We start from the raw sequence: 19570 nt of genomic DNA, 5'->3' as shown, positions 1-19570 counted from the left end.
TCCTTACAAAAACATTTTGGTGAAAATGCAAAAATTATGTAATTGTAATTCTGCATGATACAAGCTAGAAATACGATACAATTTGTAAAAATAATGAATCTTTTAAGGAAAAAGGTACAATTGCACTGTAAAGATACCGAATGGAGAGATGAAAAAGGGGGCTGAATGGAGAGATGAAAAGTCAGCAAGTAAAGGAGAGCAGTAGTGCTAAAACTGAATTCATCCTCAGGTCTTGGTGAATACCTTCTCAAGGTGGACCCTGTTTTCACAAAATCTCACCAAGGCGACACTGATATATAGACTGTACTTATATAGCACATATCATGGACAGAAGTAAGTCAAAAACTAAAAAGATAGCTGGGTGCACAAGACCCAGGATAAAAATGTGCCCAATCCTGGTAAGCGCATTGGTGCCAGGACTGGAAAAGATGACAGTGGAGAATCCTCAAAATAAGGAAACATTCCTACAATGGGACCAGACCAGGCCAGGCCCAGGGGGAGGATGCCCCCCCTGTTGTAAAAGGAAGTAGCAGTCCACAAAAATCACAAAAACTGACTGGCCAAAGAAGAGCCATAAAGACTACAGAGTGGACTATTGAGGATAAGAAAGAAATTATGTATTGTTACTATTATGTAAAAAGCCCAGAATTCCAGACAAAAGATATACAAAACTATTAAGAGAGAAATTACAGGAAAGAAAAATACTTCTGTAGGAAACACTGTTAGAAGCTTCAAATAAAAATATTCATTCATTAATGCAACAGATTTTTGAAATACAATATATAGATCAAGAAACTTTGATCTGTTTGGAAAAAGAAGCATCTGAGAAAGTGCGAAAATATAAACAAAACCTAGAGATATTTGAAAAATATAAAAAAGAAATGTGGACACGGGAAAGAAAGATATTTGATATGGTGCAATATTTATGCAAAGGAGAAAGCCAAGTTAACTAACAGAGAAGGCGCTCTGATAGATATTTGAAGAGAAATACAGGCAAAGGCACCCAGATATGGAAAATTTCACAATAAAAAATGAATATCACAAAGATGTAAAGTGGAATAGAAGATTAGTAAAGCAGCAGTTAAAGAAATAGAAGCTGAAGTTATGGAGTGCCTACGAAGTGAATGACTTACTCTAGAAGGTCTAACACAGACTACATCACAGCATGATGGAATGAGTCTCCAGAATAAAGAAAAGCAAGATCAGGAGACGTGATGAAGACATATGGACACGGGAAAGGAAAAGAGATTTAATATGGTGTAATATTTATGCAAAGGAGAAAGCAAAACTAACCAATATAAAAAGAGCAGCACCAAAGATATTTGAGGAGAAATACAGGCAAAGGAATCCGGATATGGAACACTTTACAATACAAAAAATAAGAAGACTAGGAGGAAAAGTAGAAAAAGAGATTAGTAATGGAGAAGTCAAAGAAATAGAAAATGAGGTTATGGAACAGCTGCAAAGAGAAGGATTCAGTGTAGAAATTCGAATGCAGAAAGCATCACAACAGGATAGAGCAATGGATATTCAAATTAAGGGGAAACCAGTGGAACAGGAAGCAACTGGTCAGGTGCCATGTCAACATATTTTGGAGCCTTCCACAGGAAACCAGTATAAACGTTCACTTGAAGCGACACGGCAAGGAAAGAAACAGGAAACGCTGATGCAGTCAATGTTGAGGAGTGATAGGACTTGAATTTCCATGACAGAGCAGCAAATGACAGGATGAAACTGAAGAGAATGTGCCACAGGAAGATGGTATAGAACTTTCGACAGAATGCCTGCAGGAAATTGAAAACAAGAGATGTGCCCTCAGTTTGGAAGATGAGAGAAGAGTTGCTTAAGTTAATGGACATGGATAGATATATTAAGATCAATGAGAGAAATAGACTGCAGAAGGTCTATAAAACCCAAAAAGCAAGAAGTCTGACAAAACAATGAATAAAGTAATTAGGACTGTCCAGAGAGATCCATGTGATATAACAGAAGTAAACAGGCTATATTACTGTGCAGCTAAATTAATAACAGATAAAATTCTACCACAAGATCACAGGGTAATGAAGGAAAGGAAAGGGAGAAATTGAATACCATCATGAAGTATCGAACAGAGAAAGCTATAAAGCAATTAAGACAAGAAGTGTCACTGTCAAAAGATTATAGAAGAGGGACTAGATCAACAAAATACTAAGAAAGATAGGTGTGACAAAAGCAGTGGGCAGTATTAGAACAGACCAGGATCTATCATGGGCTATCACAAATAAACTAAAAGTTTCAGCACAGGCGGAAAAATGTAGAAGATAAATATAAGGGAAAAGTACAAAATAAGCAATTTATTGATGACCTAAAAAAGTTATATAGAGAATTGGGAATTAAGTTAAAAGGAATTGGGGGGGGGGGTAAAAACGCCACAGAAAGAGGAAGTAGATACATTTTGAAGAAGTATCTATGAAGATCCTGTGGAACACAACAAAGATGCTAAATGGATAGAAAAAGTAAAAGAAAGATTAAGAAGTTTAAAGGTACAGGATAAAAAATGGGATGAAGTAACAACCAGAGAGATTGAAACAGTTAAGAAAAGCCTCTAACTGGAAAACCCCAGGCCCAGATGCAGTACCTAACTTCTGGTTAAAAGTATTAACATCTTTGCACGAGAATTTAGCCATGAGTAAGAACCATTTATATGCACACCCCCAACAGACACCACACTGGCTAACAACAGACAAAACAAAGCTCTTACTTAGGAGTGAACCTGCAAGCTACCCTAAAAATTATAGACCAATAACTTGCCTTATGACGACATATAAACTACACCCTGGAATTGACGCCGACAGAGTTTATAGTCAAAGTCATATGGAACAAAGGATCATTTGTTGTTAAATAAAGTTATAGTGGAGAACTGTAAAAAGGGGAAGAATGTAAGTATATCACGGATTGATTACAAAAAAGCATTTGACAGTATCCCACATTGATGGATAAAAGAGTGCTTAATAATGTATAAGATACACCCTACACTGACTGACTACATTACAGTAACCATGAAAACAATGGCAGACCACTTTGCAATTAAGCCATTATAAAGAACAGATTATTATCCCAGGGATAAAAATTCAAAGGGGGATATTCCAGGGTGACTCTCTGTCACTGTTGCTATTCTGCCTTGCCATTAATCCATTAAGCCGTTTACTTAACAGCTTAGGCCATGGCTACAATTTGGCTACTAGAAAACAACAAAGTCTAATGACTTATTTTCTCTTTGTCGATGATTTAAAACTGTATAGCTCATCAGATGAGGAACTGAAAGCAGAGCTGCAGGTTGTCAAAACTTTTTCAGATGAAATTAGAATGTTATTTGGTCTTGATAAATGTGCAAAAGCAACCTTTAAAGCAGGAAAACTGCAGCACAAGGAAAACCTCTGTTTGGGACAAGAATGTGACATAACAGAATTTGAGCAAGGAGGAGTGTATAAATACTTGGGAACTAATGAAGGATCAGCAATAAAACATAAATGCAAATAAAACTCAGTAAGGAATACTTTAGAAGACTGAAATTAATCCTGAGAACAGTACTGACATCTAGGAACAAGATCCAAGCTATAAATCAATTTGCTCTTCCTGTCCTAATGTATAATTTTGAAGTGATTGACTGGCCCAAAAACGTGTTGGATAGCTTAGATAGGAAAACAAGAAGGATGCATCATGCTCACCAAATGATTTATAAAAATCAGTGCATACCAAGAGTATACATTCGCTATTCCAAAGGGGGGATGGGCCTCAATGAAATTGATTACATGTACAGATCTGCAATCGTGGGACTCTTATCTACTGACCTCACAAGATCCAAATGAAGAGAAAGTTTTGAAGCATGAGGAGAATATTTATTTTTATTTATTTTTTTATTTTACATTTGTTGACCGGGCTATATGTCAATTTTCAGTGGAGGCCTGGGGAGAAAAGTTATTGGTTATTACAAGTTTAAACAGAAATAGCCATAACAAGATGAAATTTATAAACAAAGTGAGTTAGTACACGCAATACACATGCAAACAGAAATAGCCATGACAAGATAACATTCATAAGCAAAATGAGTAAATACTTGCAATACACAAATTTGATAATATCAAAACATAGAGTAAATAATAACTTGTCTTACAAATATGGTAAAATATATTTTTTTTTTATGGTCATACAGTATATATGAGATAACATATATCTACAAAGATGTTATGTAAGGGGGGAGCTATCAAGGATACAGGTAAAAGTGAAGGAAAGAATTAAGGTAGAGGAAAGGAAGAAGGAAGGTTAATCTGGGTTGGTACAGGAACAGAGCCAGTATTTATTGAGATGCATTTTCAGTTGTCTTTTAAAGAGTGGAAGAGTGGACAAAGATGAGATATCGGATGATAGTTTGTTCCACATATTTCCAACAGAGTTGGAAAAAAGGCAGTCACCTGCAGAGTTATTGAGTTTGGTGATATTAACCAATAGTTTGTTTGAAGAACGTAGGTGTTTCAGGTTATTGTATGGAGTAATGAGGTTAGAGAGTATTGGTGTTTTAGATGGTTGATATAGAATTTTGTGAGCTATTAAGAGCTGTTGATAAATGAGCTTGTTAGGAAGTTCAAGCCAACCTAGTTGTTTTAGGTTCAGACAGTGGTGAGTTCTGAACATAGATCCTGTAGCAAATCGAGCAATATTATGGTAAGATGTAGCAAGTTTCTTGAGGTTATTTTTAGAGACGTTAGTATAAATAGGGGAAGCATACAGAAGGGTAGAGATAAGGTGAGATCTGGCTAAGGTGGTCCGAGCTTCAGGTGTAAGGAAGGGTTTAATTCTATAAAGGGATCCAATATTTTTGTTAACTACTTTTACTGTGCTGTTGATATGAGAATCAAAAATGAGATTGTTGTCAATAGTTATTCCTAGTAGTTTTGTAGTAGAATCAGGAGAAATCAGAGTGTTATCAGTGGAAGTAATAGAGAAGTTTAGAGGGGTAGATTTACGGGTAGGTGAGAACAGTAACAATTTCGTTTTCTTGGGGTTGAGGAGTAGGCAATGGTCAGAGAACCAGTGTTCAACAGTGGTAAAAGCTTTTTGGGTAAGAGACTGTAGTTCAGTTTGAGAGGAAGCAGTGCAGATTATAGTAGAATCATCTGCATATTGTATGCAGGTAGTGTTAGGGATAGCTGATTGGAGGTCATTAATAAAGATAGAAAATAGGAGGGGGCCTAGGATAGACCCTTGAGGTACACCTAAAGAGATAGGAAGGAGATTAGATAGTGAATTTTTCCAAAGTACTGCCTGCTGACTGTTTTCTAGGTAAGATGTAAACCAAGTTAAGGAAGGGGGATCAAGTGTGAGAGATTTTAGTATGTGCAGAAGAAGTTTATGATTAACCATGTCAAAAGCTTTTGATAGGTCTATGAAGATAGAAGATGATAGATTATTGTTGTTGCGGTTATAGTTGATGGGAGTTGGTAAAGGAGAGTAATGCAGTGGTGGTACTATGGGAATGCCTAAATCCATGTTGACAGTTAGCAAGTAGGTTGTTATGGAGAAGGCGGTTAAGTAGTTGTTTATGGATACATTTTTCCATGATTTTAGCTATAGGTGATAGCAGTGTTATGGGACGAAAGTTTGAGAAATCATTAGAATTGCCCCCTTTGTGTAGTGGGATGATGTGAGATATCGTCCAGATAGAAGAGAAACTTCCTTCATTTATAGATCTATTTATCAGGATAGAAATGGGAAAGGCAGTGGCTTTGGCTCCTATCTGCAAGAATTCTGCAGGAAGTTTGTCTGCAGAGGGGGTGGTGGGTTTAAGTTTTTGGAGTAGAGATAAGATAAAGGAGGTAGATACAGGTTGTAAGTGAAGGGGAGGATGAGTATTTAAAGCAGGTGAGAGTAGTTTAGAGGTGTCAGGAGATAGGTGATTTGCAAGAGTTTGGATGGTATTGGTGAAGAAAGAGTTGAAGTCATTAGCTATTTGTGTGGGATTGTTTGGGATAGAGTCCTGGGGGTTTGGTGGGATTGACTGGCCTGGGGATAAAAGATTATTAATACTGGCCCAGAATTGTTTAGGTTCTTTTTTGGTTGTGTGTTGTAATTGAAAGTAATAGTTCTTTTTATCTGTCAGGATGGCTTTTTTTGTACTGTTTCTAAGCTCTCTGAAGTTTTGGTGGTCAGTTAGGTTCTTAATAGAAAGCCATTTATCCCAAGATTTATTTCTGAGAATGATTTTTTGCTTAGTACTGTTGGTTAGCCAGGGTGCTGCTTTAGCTTTGGTTCTAATAGTACGACTTGGGGCATGGTGATCTAGGATAGATAGGAATGTAGAATTGAAGTGTTCTACAGCTTCATTAAGTGGGAGACATTTTAGTGGGGACCAATTAAATTGTCTTAGTTCAGCTTGAAACTGTCCAAAGTTAAACTGTTTTTTAGAATGTAGTGTTTTGTAAGTGGTAGGTAAGGTTGGGTTAGTTTTGTGTCTAATGATATAAGTTAGTGAGTGGTCACTTAGATCATCTGGAAGGCTGCCTGATTGGTAGGTTTGTTGGGGAGTAGTAGTAAGAATCCAGTCTAAGGTGGTTTCATTATTGTTGGTTTTATTAGTTCTGGTAGGACTATTAAGGAGTTGTTTAAAGCCATATAGGTTTACATGGGAGGTGGGGTTAGTACTGTTACAGGAATACCAATCGATGTTAAAGTTGCCTAAGACTAGGGTTTCTTGAGGGAGGTTGGTAGAGAGTAAATTGAGGATATATTCGAGAGTGTTGATATTATTTCCTGGAGGGAGATATGTACAGATGATATTTATGGCTTTAGTAGTATTGACTTGAAGTTTGGAGCTCATTACTTCGGCATTGTTGTCTAGGGTAAAAGTCGGATTTACAGTACTAATTTGGAGTTGTGTTTTGTAGAGAATTGCTACCCCTCCTCCCTTTTTGGCAGTGCGATCAAGTCTAATGATGTTATAACTGGGTGGGGTGATTTCATTGTCTTTGATTGAAGGCTTTAGCCATGTTTCAGTTAAACATAAAATATCAAATTGATGGACTTCTATAAGGGCATGGATTTATCTAATTTTGTTACAAATACTTCGTATATTGAGATGGGCAATAGAGAGATAATTGGTGGGTATAGAAAATGATAGAAATGTAGTTTTATCTTGTATTTTTGTATGTTTTGGTTTTATTATGGTGTGGGCCTGGATTAGGATGAATGTCTCCATCTAACAGAAAGTGGAGGAGTTTGAAATATTTTGGTTGAAGAAGTTTGTAAATGAAATCAAGTATTTTCCTGGGTTTAAGTTTCCTTAACTTGAAGTGTGCTAGTCTGTGGTATTTGGCTAGAAGGTAGTTGGGTTGTGTGGTGCGGTTTGAGAAGGTAGGGGAGAGAGGTGATGTAGATGTAGAGGTGTACTTAGAGGGAAATTAAAGAGAAGAGTTCAGTGGGTATTCATAGAAGGTTAGGAGGTAAGTAGTTATAAGAGAAGATACAAGTGATAAGCAGATAAGCATTTTAAGTTGTGGAGAGATGAATGATATACACATAATGTGTACGGAGGTTAGGAAAGAGATGAGATGTAGTTTGAAGGTGTGGTGTGGGGTAGTGGTATGAGAAAGTAGATGGGGGAGGAGGTGGCTTAGTTAATTAGTAGGTGTGGTGTACAAAGATAGGGTTGGGGAAGTTTGTGATGTTAGGTATCTGATTGGAGTGGACAGGATAGGGTGTGTCTACTAGTGGTATAAATGTAGGACCACTGGGAGCGGGTGGGAATTGGGGGCAGGGTAGGGAAGTGGAGTGAGCCCACAGGGCGAATGGAGCGGGTAGAGACAAGAGAGAGGACTATTGAGGATGACAATATGTAGAGCAGGAAATTTCAGCAAGTATGTGTGAAGGTAAGAATGTAGAAGTAGGTTAAGAGGCTAGTGAGAGGAAAGTAGGGAAGTCAAGAGTTAAAGTGTGGTTAAAGGTACCCTAGGACTGGGGTGGGAAAGGTGATAGAATAAGTCTCTAAGAAGTAGAATCTTAGAAGCAGGGTTGGGGAGGTATGGTAAGGAAGTAGGTGTAGGAGTAGAAATGCAGAAAGCTACAGATAAGGTGCCACCTAGTGGTTGGTCGCTTACCTACAGCTAAGTGTTCGCATACAAGGGTGGCAGGCTGTGGAGAGAGGGAGTAGGCGATGTATTAAAGAGAGAGAGAGTAGGCTGGATAAAGGGTTAGCTACAGAGAACAAGAAAGGAAAAAAGGGGGGCTAGTTTGCTGCTGGCTATTCTGAGTGGGAAGCTTGCCTAGTGTAGCAGAGCCTTTAAACCTTAAATTGTGGTATAAAGTTCAGGTAGCTGGATCTGCACATACTTTATCTATCTTAAAATGGTTGGTTTCTCTGGGACTGGTGGGTGGAATCCAAGTTCGGACAAGTTTTCAAGGCTTCCAGGAGGGAATATTCAGGTTATTCAGTACAGGGATGTACTGGTTCACTAGGCTTGTTGCCTCTAAGATGACTTCTCTGTTTAATTTAGCAGAAGCATATCGACATCAAGCCGGAATGGAAATCAGACCAGAAGTAAATAAAAATCAGTCAGCAACTGAATGTGCAAAAAACAAAAGAAAGTATATAAGGTGAAGGACCAGATGAGGAGGCAAAAAATGTGGAAAAAAACATAAATATAGTTGCAAGTATAGAAAACTTCTGGAAGACCCTCATGTTGATCAAGAACAAACAGAGGAATGGTTAAGGAGAGGTGACTTCAAACCAAGAAATGGAAGGTTAATATTAGCAGCCCAAGATAGTGGGCTACATACACGCTGGTTTACAAAGTCCATTGAACATGCGGGAGAAACAAACACATGTAGGTTTTGTAAAACCGAATTGGAAACAGTCACACACCTTGTTGCTGACTGTGACACACTAATGGCAGAAGGACTGTATACTGAAAGGAATAACAATGTGGAGAGAATGTTGCACTGGGGATTGTGCAAACATTATGGTATCGAACTGGCTGAAAAACACTGGAAACATGAGCCACAAAGCATCATAGAAAATGAAGTTTATATCACATGGGATCACCCATTACCAACAGTTCAAAAGACAGATGCTAGAAAACCGGATATAGTGGTCCAAGGAAAGACAAAAGTAGCACTGATCTTTGAAATCATCACATCCAGTGACTACAGTGTCTTGCGTACAGAGACACAAAGTCATAAAAGACATAAAATACCAGGATCTGCAGGCAGAAGCAACAGCAGTGTGGACACAGATACCCAGATAGTTCCAATAATAGTAGGAGCAACGGGTCTTATAAAAAAGAATCTACAATCATATTTAGATATGTTACCAATCCATGTAACCCCGTACGAATTGCAGAAGGAGTTATTACTGGCCACACAGGGGTGCTGCGAAGAGCACTACTGGCTGACATCAAATACTGAAGCAATACTAATTTCATGAACTTTAATCATATCTTGACATAGGAATGGGTTCCATTCCCGTCATGGTATTAGAAACCCAAAAAAGTTGGAGAAATTATCACCACTGGGAGCAGAGTTTAGCATATTATCAGAATTATGGCAACTCACTCGTGCAGCACTCAACCCAAATACTGCATGCACTGCAGTATCAGTACTGAAACATTAATCAAACAGAAACTACAAGCCTTCTGATGTTCCTGCATTAAAGGTCAGTCTGGAACTTGCTAAGCTACTGACATTGCTGACTACCAGAACACCTCCCTCAAGGCTAACTTTAAAGTTTTAGGCTTCTAGATTACAGTGATATGTAAAAAAGGAATGACAGATGAAACATGACAGACATTCTCACTTCCAGTTTTAACTAGTCTAGTACTAGGAATATGTGGCCATGTGTTACTAAACACATGGACGGAAGCAGACAAACTGCTAATAAATTAAGTCATAAATGATGTAGTAAGACAACACAAAAACGTTATCAAATATTTAATGTCTACAGTGAAAATTTGATGAATTTATTTTTAAGTAGAGATGGACTGGCAGTAGCATGTAGTTGTGAGTCTGTGTACATTTTTTTTCTCCGAACATCTTTACTAAATTTTCACATATGACAAAGGCAATCTTACATTTATATAAATGAAAGACATACAAAATGATACCACTTTAGTTGCAGACAATACCCATTGACAGACACCACTGAAACAACTGCAGTTGCAAACATTATACATCACTTATAAACCACTCAGTCATTGTCAGTTAAGTATTATATGGCTCATTCAAATCCTGCCTCTTAAACCTTGTTCCTGCTCTGCATAAACTGTTCCCACAATTCCCATTTTTTTTCTATGTAGTTTGCTCCTTCCCATTTCTACAGAGACCAATTCCAGTAGTTTTATCTCTGTTACTATATTCACTACTTTTAGTAAAGTTGATCTAGACTTTGATTTCCATTTTTTAGTAATTGCATTTTTGGCAGTCACCATAATTAGACTCCACAAGGCTTTACCATGTCTAGGCAATTCTGATTCTGTAGCACAACTCAAAATCTCCTCCTCAGTCAGTGGAATCCAACCACCCAGCATCTCTGACAGAGCGGTCTGCAGGGAATCTCTAAAGTCTGCCAGCTCACTACACTCCCAAAAAATATGCTCACAGCTACATCTTTCTTGCCCGTCACACCTCCAACATTTGCTATCCACCTGAGAAAAAATTCTTTGGAGTCTAATGGGGTATAAATATACCTATGAAGTCTGTGTACATCTCGAGTTTTGCTTCAGCAATCAACTGTAAAATTGAAGGTCATTCAACAACAACTGAATCATTAAAATATCTTACCTGGAGGATTGCTGTTTAAAACTGCATCACACACACTGATCTTCAATAAAAATGCTCTCAACAGTTGTTCCACGTGTGACAGCAGAGAGTCAGAACTAAAACAAGAAGCACAATTAATTACTAGACCATACCAAATTACCATTCTACTGCTCAATTCTCCTGCCCTTGTATATATAACACTTTTTTGCGCAAACAAAAAATGGTGCATTTAAGGATTATAGCCATTGAGTCCTGAATGTTAAGTTGCATCACATATACTATTAACAGGCTGTAAAGTAGACATTAACCCTTAAAGCTACTTCAAAGTTATAGTTTGACCTCCGTCTTTACTGTTGTTTTAGGCCATGTAGACTGTAAAAACCTATAGTCTGAAAAATCAAACAGATAAAAGCTAAACTCTGTGATATGCAAGGCTGGAAACTGGAAAACTGAAATAAGATATATATACATGAAATCAAAAGTAAACAAGCAGAAAAGTGTTCTGCTAGACAAGAAAAGAATACACACACATTTTGATGTAAAAGAAAGGAGAATACAATAATGGAGTAAAATAAATTACATTCTAAGAAGATACAGCAGTAGCAAAGATAGGTTTAAAAATAAACATTAGAGTTGGTAAATGTGTTAAGAATTAATTGTTTGAGGAGTAAAGTTTTGGGTTAATAGACTCTACATATTAAACAGATAAAAATACAAAATTCACAGCTCATTACTTTACCCCCTTAACTATGGTTGACAATTTATCTCAGCGCCATCTCAGCACCATATGCAATGACTAGAACAGTAGTTGCTAAGATAACGACAACCAAATACTTTTTCAGACTCAGAACACATTCGGTATAATTTTATAAACACATTAAAATGCACTATAAAATGATTAGTCTAAAGAGCTTCTAATGAAAAGCAGAATCTGGAAGTCAGCTGTCATGCTGTCCATTATCATGGCTACTCCCGACACCCCCTCAGAACACAAAGCAAAAAGCCATAGGTACAAAATTGAAGTTCCCTTTACTTTGTGATGTAAGCATTTGAATCGGATAATCACAGCACCCAACCATTATCAATGGTTACCTAGTGATCACTAGTCACAGGACCAAATAATCCAAAGGGAACCAATGCTCTGGAAAGTTGTCTCTTTCCAATACACTTATAATAATAAGCATCAAATATATCTGTGAGCAGTGGAAATAGTAAACCTTGCCCACAAAAGTAATCTATGTAGTTTTCCTTATTTACTTTTATTTATTACAGCAACTGGTGGTAGAGGGGAAAAAGCCTGTGCAACCTGAAATACATTCTGTGGTCACTACTCCTATAATTTCTGTTAAAGTCAGCCATCAGATTCAGGAGTAAAAAGGCAGGGGTGGGACAGGAGAACAGACTCAAAAGAAAGGGAAATTAATATATCACTTTAAAATAACATAACTGTGAGGGAGACTAAATGTATGTATACAAGAGCAGCAATCTAAAATATGTCAGTGTGGCCATTACTGCTTTCAGTTTCATCAGTGAAAAATCTGAGAAACAAACAGGAGTAGGAGGTGAGAAGACAGATTGTGAGGAAAAAAATACTAATTACATGATCACTGTTTCAATACATTTGTGCAGGACAGCAATAAGTAGAAATACACAAGTGTGGCTATTATTTTTACTTTCACTTTGATCACAAACATCTGAAGGTAAACAGGACATTGCAATTTTTTGGATAGAAAACGGAGGCAGAATTTGTGGAAGGCTTAATCACTGAGATTGTTTCTCTGAGCAATGCACATGTCTGACAGCAATCAACTGTAATATGTTAGACTGGCCATTATTTCTTTCACTTCAAATACAGGAATTCTTTTACTTCAAATACAGAAAATGGGCATCTGTGGAGGAATGGCAGGCAAGGGCAAGTACGTAATAGCTTAAATGACCGCTGATGTCACTTGTTTGTGGGAGTAACGTTTATAGGGCAACGTATTAAAAATATGCTACTTTGGCCACTATTTCACTTTTTTAATTCCCTTACAAAAATGATCACATAAGGAATAGGCAAATATACATTAGCATAACATTAACATGGGGGATTCAGTTTGGCATAATGGTTAAGGTGCTTGCCTTACAAACACAAGGTGCAGGGTTTGATTCTCAAATGGGATAATTGGCTAGGCTTAAAATGGCTCACAAGGGCAGTTAGCTTAGTAGTAATCTATGAACCTATAAAAGAAAACAAACCATATTAATGTGATTCCAGTTCATAGCTATCCTCAGTCCAACATTACATAAATTGCTCAATTCATGCCTTCCCTTAAACCTCACTTCTCCACCTGAACATTATTCTGTATTTATTTTTCTCAGGTCTTTCCCCTTTCTAAAGATCCCAATTCCACTTCTTTTATCTCTGTTACAATATTCAATAATTCAAACTACAGTTGATCTAGACTTTGATTTCAATTTTCTAGTAACTGCTTTTTTGGTAGCCATCAGAATTAAATTTAACAAGGCCTTGCTATGTCTAGGCAATTCACATCACATATCCCAGCTCAAAAGAATCATTTCCTTAGTTACAGCCATTTACTCACCCAATATTTCTGACAAAGTACTCTGTAGGGAATTTTTAAAATCTGCCAGCTCTTTAAACTCCCAAAATATGTGTTCCCAGTTACTTTTTTATTCCCCATCGCACCCCCAACATTTGCCATCTAACTGAGGAAAAATTCATTGACGAAAAATTAATTGACGTCTGACTGGGATATACTTATGCAAACACTTCCAAGGAAAAATCTTAAACCTTCTGAAGTTTGTTGCATACTTGGGAGGCATACATATGTTGTCCTATTGTTCCCTTGCAAACTAATCATCCAATCTCTCTTACCAATCTTTTCTAACCTCCCTGGAGTGATTCTGATAGTTACTGTGCACTATTTTTTATGCCTTACTAATTATCCCTTTAAGAGCAGCTTCTGTTCTACATTCAACTAAAAACTTTACCAGAGCAGTTCTTTCACTTAGGTTTCTCCATCCCTTTCTCTTTGTTTATACTCTGATACCAAGTCCCTGGTTAGAAAGAAAGACTCTAGCCTGCAATCCAAATGTCTTCTAGACCTCTACCCATTCTATTATCTTTTCCTCTCTAGTTACCTGCTCCCAATACACTGGCTTCTTTACCAGTTTTCTCCAGTAAATTCCAGTCCCCTCTTGCCTATTTCTGTACCCCTACTTCAAGTCATCCTTATTGGCAAAAAAAGATTCCTTTCTCCATTTTCATGTTGCCTCAGTTCTTAGAATACTTTTTGTTAATTAATGACTATAATACTCTTAATTTCTCCACATCTTTTGGGTTTCTAATACCATGATGGAAATGGACCCCATTCCTAAGTCAAAGTATGATTAAAGTTCACAAACTTAGTACTGTTTCAATCTTTGTTAGTCAGAAGTGCTCTTTGCAGTGCCTATGTGCAGTAATGTCTCCTTCTGCAATTCATATGGAGTTACATGCATCGGTAACATATCCAAGTACAACTGCAAACTCTTTTTTTATAAGACCCGTTGCTCCTTCTACTACTGGAACTGTCTGGGAATCCTCATTGCTGGCTGCAGATCCTAGTACTTTATGAATTTGTCTCTCTTTACATAAGACACTCTAGTCACTGAGTGCAGCAATTTCAAGTGCTACTTTTTTCTTCTTTTCAAGGATCACTATATCTGGTTTTCTCACATCTATTTTTTGAACTGTTGGTAATGGATGATCCCATGCGATATAAACTTCATCATTTGCTATTATGCTCTGTGGCTCAGGTTTCCAGTGTTTTTCAGCTACTTCAATCTCCAATGGCAACAGTCTTACCACATTATTATGCCTTTCAGTATACGGTTCATCTGCCATTAGTATATCAAAACCAGCAACACGATGTGCAACGGTTTCCAATTCTGTTTTACAAAACCTACATTTGTCTGTCTCTCCCACACGTTTAACGGACTTTGTATACCAGTGTGTACTTAGTTCACTATATTGGGCCACCAATATTAACCTTTCATCTTTTGGTTTAAATTCACTTCTCATTAACCATTCCTGTTGTGTTCGATCATGATCAACATGAGATTGTTCCAAGAGTTTTCTCTACTTGTAAATATATTTATGCATTTTCCACATTTATTGCCTTCTCATCTAATCCTTCATCTTATCTTCTTTTCTTTGTTGTTTGGCACATTCAGTTGCTGCCTGTTTTTTTTTTTTTTTATCTATTTCTGGTTTGATTTCCATTCCCGCTTGACACAGATATGCTTCTGCTAAACTAAGCAGGAGGTCATCTTAGACTAAACAGGGAGGTCATCATACTCATTCTCCTTGTGTTTCAAAACTTTCACTATTTTGGGTCTTGTAAGGTCAGTAGATATGTATACAGTTCCACGATTGCAGATCATAGACTGTTACTAGGCTAATGGCTCTGGGGCCCTTACAAGCCTAGCCAAGAGTTTATCCCCAAAAAAGAAACCTCAGTTAGCACCTGTCGCCCCTGTCAATGAGGGACACGGGTGGAACCCCTGGGACAAATCTATGGTTTTCCAGCCACTCATCAAGGTCGCACTTGAAGAGGGTCAGCGATGTACTCTGACGTGTATGGGAAGTCTATTCCAGAGACCGGACAGCCTCTGGGAGACCAACCTGCTCTCCAGCAGGTTTTGTTAATGCTGCATATTAGATTTAGGCCTTCCAAGCAGGTAATACGTGAAGAGTTGGTCTTACAGATATGGAGTATCTCTAGTAGGGCAGGGTCCGAGATTGCCTTGTAGGTGAGACACAGATCACCTCTAAGCAATCTGTACGATACAGAGTAGAGTGATAGTGATTTGAGCCAGCCCACATAGGACAGGTATTGGAGGCCATGGATTCTCTTTGTGAGGTATTTCTGTGGCCTTTCCAGCTGGTGCAGGTGTTTGGAGAGAGACAATCACCAAACGGGGCATTGTACTCAATTATTGCCCTAATGAGGGAGGAGTATAAAGAGGTAATAACCTCCCTTTTTCCTGATGCAATTCCTTTACTTATGAGATGAACCAAGTAAAAGGCTTCTTTGACCGCTCCCTATACATGATGGTCAAATTTCAGATTGTTGTCAACCTGTATACCCATGTCTCTCACCACAGGTTGTGTGCTTTGGGGGGGGGGGGTTGCCTTTGATGTGGTCAACAGCAGGGGCTGTGTTTTTGCCAAATGGTACGATGATACATTTTTTTGCATTTAACTTAAGGCCGTGACTTTGGCACCAGTCATTTGTTGCTGTGACACCCTCTTGTAGTATGTTAACATCATTTGGGGAGTCAGTGACAGCACCCAATTTACAGTCATCCTCAAACTTGGTCAGCCACAGGCCTTTTGTCTTTGCCTGGACCTCTGAGAAGTAGATGCCAAACAGTAGGGGTCCCAAGACAGATCCCTGGGGAACACCATCAGTGACAGGTCTGCTGTCAAAGATGGAGCCCCATCAATGATGCCCAAGTGGGGGATTGTGTCAAAAGCTTTGGCCAAATCAAGATAAGCTGTATGTACTGACTTTTACTCATCCAGGGCCCTGATGACAGTCTCAAAAAAGTCAACCAGGTTCAACAGGCAAGATCTGCCCTTGACAAATCCAAGCTGGGTGGGGTCAAGTGCTTGGAAATTGCCTATGTCCTTGTTTATGAGGTCCATAATAATATGCTAAATGGCTTTACAAATCAGACTTGTCAAGATAATGGGGTGATAGTTTCCAGGGTCAGTAATGGCACCACCTTTGTGCAAGGGGCTGAAAATGGCAGTTCTCTACTCTCCTGGAATGGAGCCTGTACTTAGGCTGTGGTTGAATACGGTGCTCAATGGTGAAGCTAGTTCTTGCTGGAGATGGTGCAGAATACAGCCTTAGATACTATCAGGTCCCATGGAAGCTGTATTCTTTGCCTTGGATAGGGCCTTTAACACAATCTATGGAGATGTAAGGTGAGGGACAAGTATCGGGGATGTCGAATGGGCCTTTGCGGGGGACAGGGGGGGTGAAGTTTGCACTGCACCTATTTGCTAGCAGCTTGGCTATGTCAACAGGATCAGTGTAAGTGGTACCATTAAGTACTAATTTGGAACAAAGCTGGGCTTTGCCATGGAGGTTCCTGACATAACTAAAGGAGGCTTTGTGGTTTCCCTTTGTTTCAGAGGCTAGTTTTGATTCATAATTGGCTTTGGAGGTTTTCACTAGTTTGGCTTTGGAGGTTTTCACTAGTTCATAGGTAGGTACTAGGCTATCTGCCCGAAGGCATTTATAAGCCTAGCCGGAATGTGTTTGCTTTTGTCGCCCCCCTTAGAATAGTTCCCTGTGCCTCTGTCCAGCAGAGCCATTGAAGTGATCCCCAGGGTAGGCTTTCTGTTTCCCATCCACTTGTCAAGGTTTCTCTTCAAGAGGATTAGTGAGGAGCTCTGCCTAATGTAGACTGGAATCGTGTTCCAGAGCATGGGAAGTCTCCGAGACAGGAATCTATCCCTCCAGCACATCCTACTTATTGTTGTGGTGAGGTTTAGATCCCTGGAGCGTGTGGCTCGACGGGATATGGTTTTCTTAGGTGGAGCATGTCCATCAATTCTGGGTTGGACATGGCCTTGTAAGTCAGGCAGAGATCACCTCCGAGCAGGCGGTATGCAACCGAGTACAGCTGGAGTTTCTTCAGTCGAGCTGTATAGGGCATCTGCTTGAGGCCAGTGATCCTCTTGGTGAGGTACTTCTGTGGTCTTTCCAGTTGTTGCAGGTGTCTTGTAAGGTACATCCCAAATGGGACATTGTACTCTATGATGGGTCTGATGAGTGATGCATAGAGGGGCCCAATGACTTCTTTCGATCTGGATGCAAACCCTTTTGTGATTAGGTGGGCCACATAGAAGGATTTTCTAACCACTTTGGCAATGTGATTATCAAAGGAGAGGTTTCTATCTACTTGGGTCCCCAGATCCCTTATTATGTCTTCCGTATTTAGGGGGCTACCACTTGTGTGGTAGTTTGTGGGTACTTTGTTTTTTCCAAAGGGGATGACTATGCACTTTTTGGCATTCAGCTTGAGGCCATGGTTTTGACACCAGGTATCCGTCTCAGTGAGACCCTTTTGGAGGATGTCTGTGTCAGCCGGACAATCAATTATAGCCCCTAGTTTGCAGTTGTCTGTGAATTTGGTCAGCCATAGTCCTCCTGTGTTTGCCTGTACCTCTGAGAAGTATATGTCGAACAGGAGGGGTCCTAGGACTGAGCCCTGGGGAACGCCACTTGTAACCGGTTTAGAGTCAGACCTAGCTCCCACAACTCTTACCATGTGGGTTCTGTCTGTGAGCCAGCTGGCAACCCATCTCGTGACGTAGGGGTTTATGTTCAGGCTGGTGAGCTTGTCTATAATACCAGAGTGGAGAATGATGTCGAAGGCCTTTGCAAGGTCTAGGTAGGCTGTGTGGACCACCTTTCCCTTGTCTATAGCCTTAGTAACAGTCTCAAAGAAGTCCAGCAGGTTTAGGAGGCATGATCTGCCCTTAAAGCCGAACTGGGTAGGGTCCAGTGTTTGGAGGTTTCCAATGTCTCTGTTAATGAGATCCATGATGATGCGCTCCATAGCTTTGCAGACCAAGCTAGTCAGGCTTATAGGGCAATAGTTTCCAGGGTCTGTTGTGGCTCCACCTTTGTGGAGTGGAATAACTGTTGCTGTGCGCCACTCTGTGGGCATGTAGCCTGTGGAGAGGCTGAGTTTATCTCTGAGTATCTGTGACTTCAGGGACACTACATTCTTCTGGTACAGTTATGGGCCCTTTTGGGGGTGAGAAGGGGGTGAAGTTTGCACTGAACCTGTCTGCCAGGACGTTGGCTATATTGGTCGGTTCAGTGTATTTTGTGCCTTTTTGCACCAACTCTGAGCAGATCTGAGAATTGCCACTTAGATTCTTGACATAGCTAAAGAATGCCTTGTGGTTATCTATGGAATCCATGGAAAGTTTTCTTTCAAAGCTAGCCTTGGATGATTTTATGAGGGAACGTAGTTTCTTACCGATACTGATCAGGGATGTCTTCCCTTCTTGGGATTTTACTAGTGATCTAATTGGCTTGTTGAAGTTAAGGAGGAAGTTTTTCCAATTGGGAATTTGTGCCTTTTTACCATTGGACAACAGTTTCTTCCTTTTGTTGTAAAGCCTGTTGATAGAGGATGTTCACCAAATAGGTTTCTGTTTCCTTGAGGAGCAGGTGTTAGTTCTGTTGAGTATGGCTGAGTCTATGCAGTTTTACAGGTGCTTGTATACTGCATTAGCATACTGCTCAGCACAGTTGTCTGCATCCTCTGAGGGGGGCGGTGGTGGGAAGCAACTGACACCCTACCTCAGGAGGTTGCAGTCAGCTTTTGAGAAGTTTTTTAGTCTAGTTACAGCTGAGGAAAGGTTGGTGGATAGACACTTCGAATTACAGACCGATTATCTGATCTCACCAGGGAAGAACTTACTATGGGAATGGTGCAGCGGTCATCCATGTTGGTAAGAACCAAGTCCAGAATGTTATCTCCCCTTGTGGGGGATGAGACTAGCTGGTCTAGTGTGTTAGAACTGATGAAGTCAAGAAATCATTGGGTGAGTGCATTAATGCAGGAATAGCTCCACCCAGTCAATGGTGGGGTAGCTGAAGTCACCAAGGATCAGGGTGTTAGGGGGTAACTTGATGGAGTCAAGTAGGTCGAGGTAAGAGGGCTGGGTGTCCTGAGTCATGGAGTGGGGGGGGGTCTACAGCTGGCT

General features: G+C 39.5%; 1 protein-coding gene across 1 annotated transcript in view; it reads right to left on the bottom strand.

Moving 5' to 3' along the window:
- MAD2L2 (mitotic arrest deficient 2 like 2) overlaps positions 1 to 19570 on the bottom strand; it is a 294862-nt gene that overhangs the window by 73091 nt on the left and 202201 nt on the right. The window contains exon 5 of the mRNA XM_044075212.1: positions 10807 to 10901. Within this exon, the coding sequence (XP_043931147.1) occupies positions 10807 to 10901 (95 nt within the window). The remainder of the gene's footprint in view (positions 1 to 10806; positions 10902 to 19570) is intronic.

This window comes from Protopterus annectens, chromosome 1.part1, assembly GCF_019279795.1.
Source record: "Protopterus annectens isolate FY-2018-M chromosome 1.part1, PAN1.0, whole genome shotgun sequence".
Taxonomy (NCBI): Eukaryota; Metazoa; Chordata; order Ceratodontiformes; family Protopteridae; genus Protopterus; species Protopterus annectens.
This window is presented reverse-complemented; position numbering and strand designations above follow the sequence as displayed.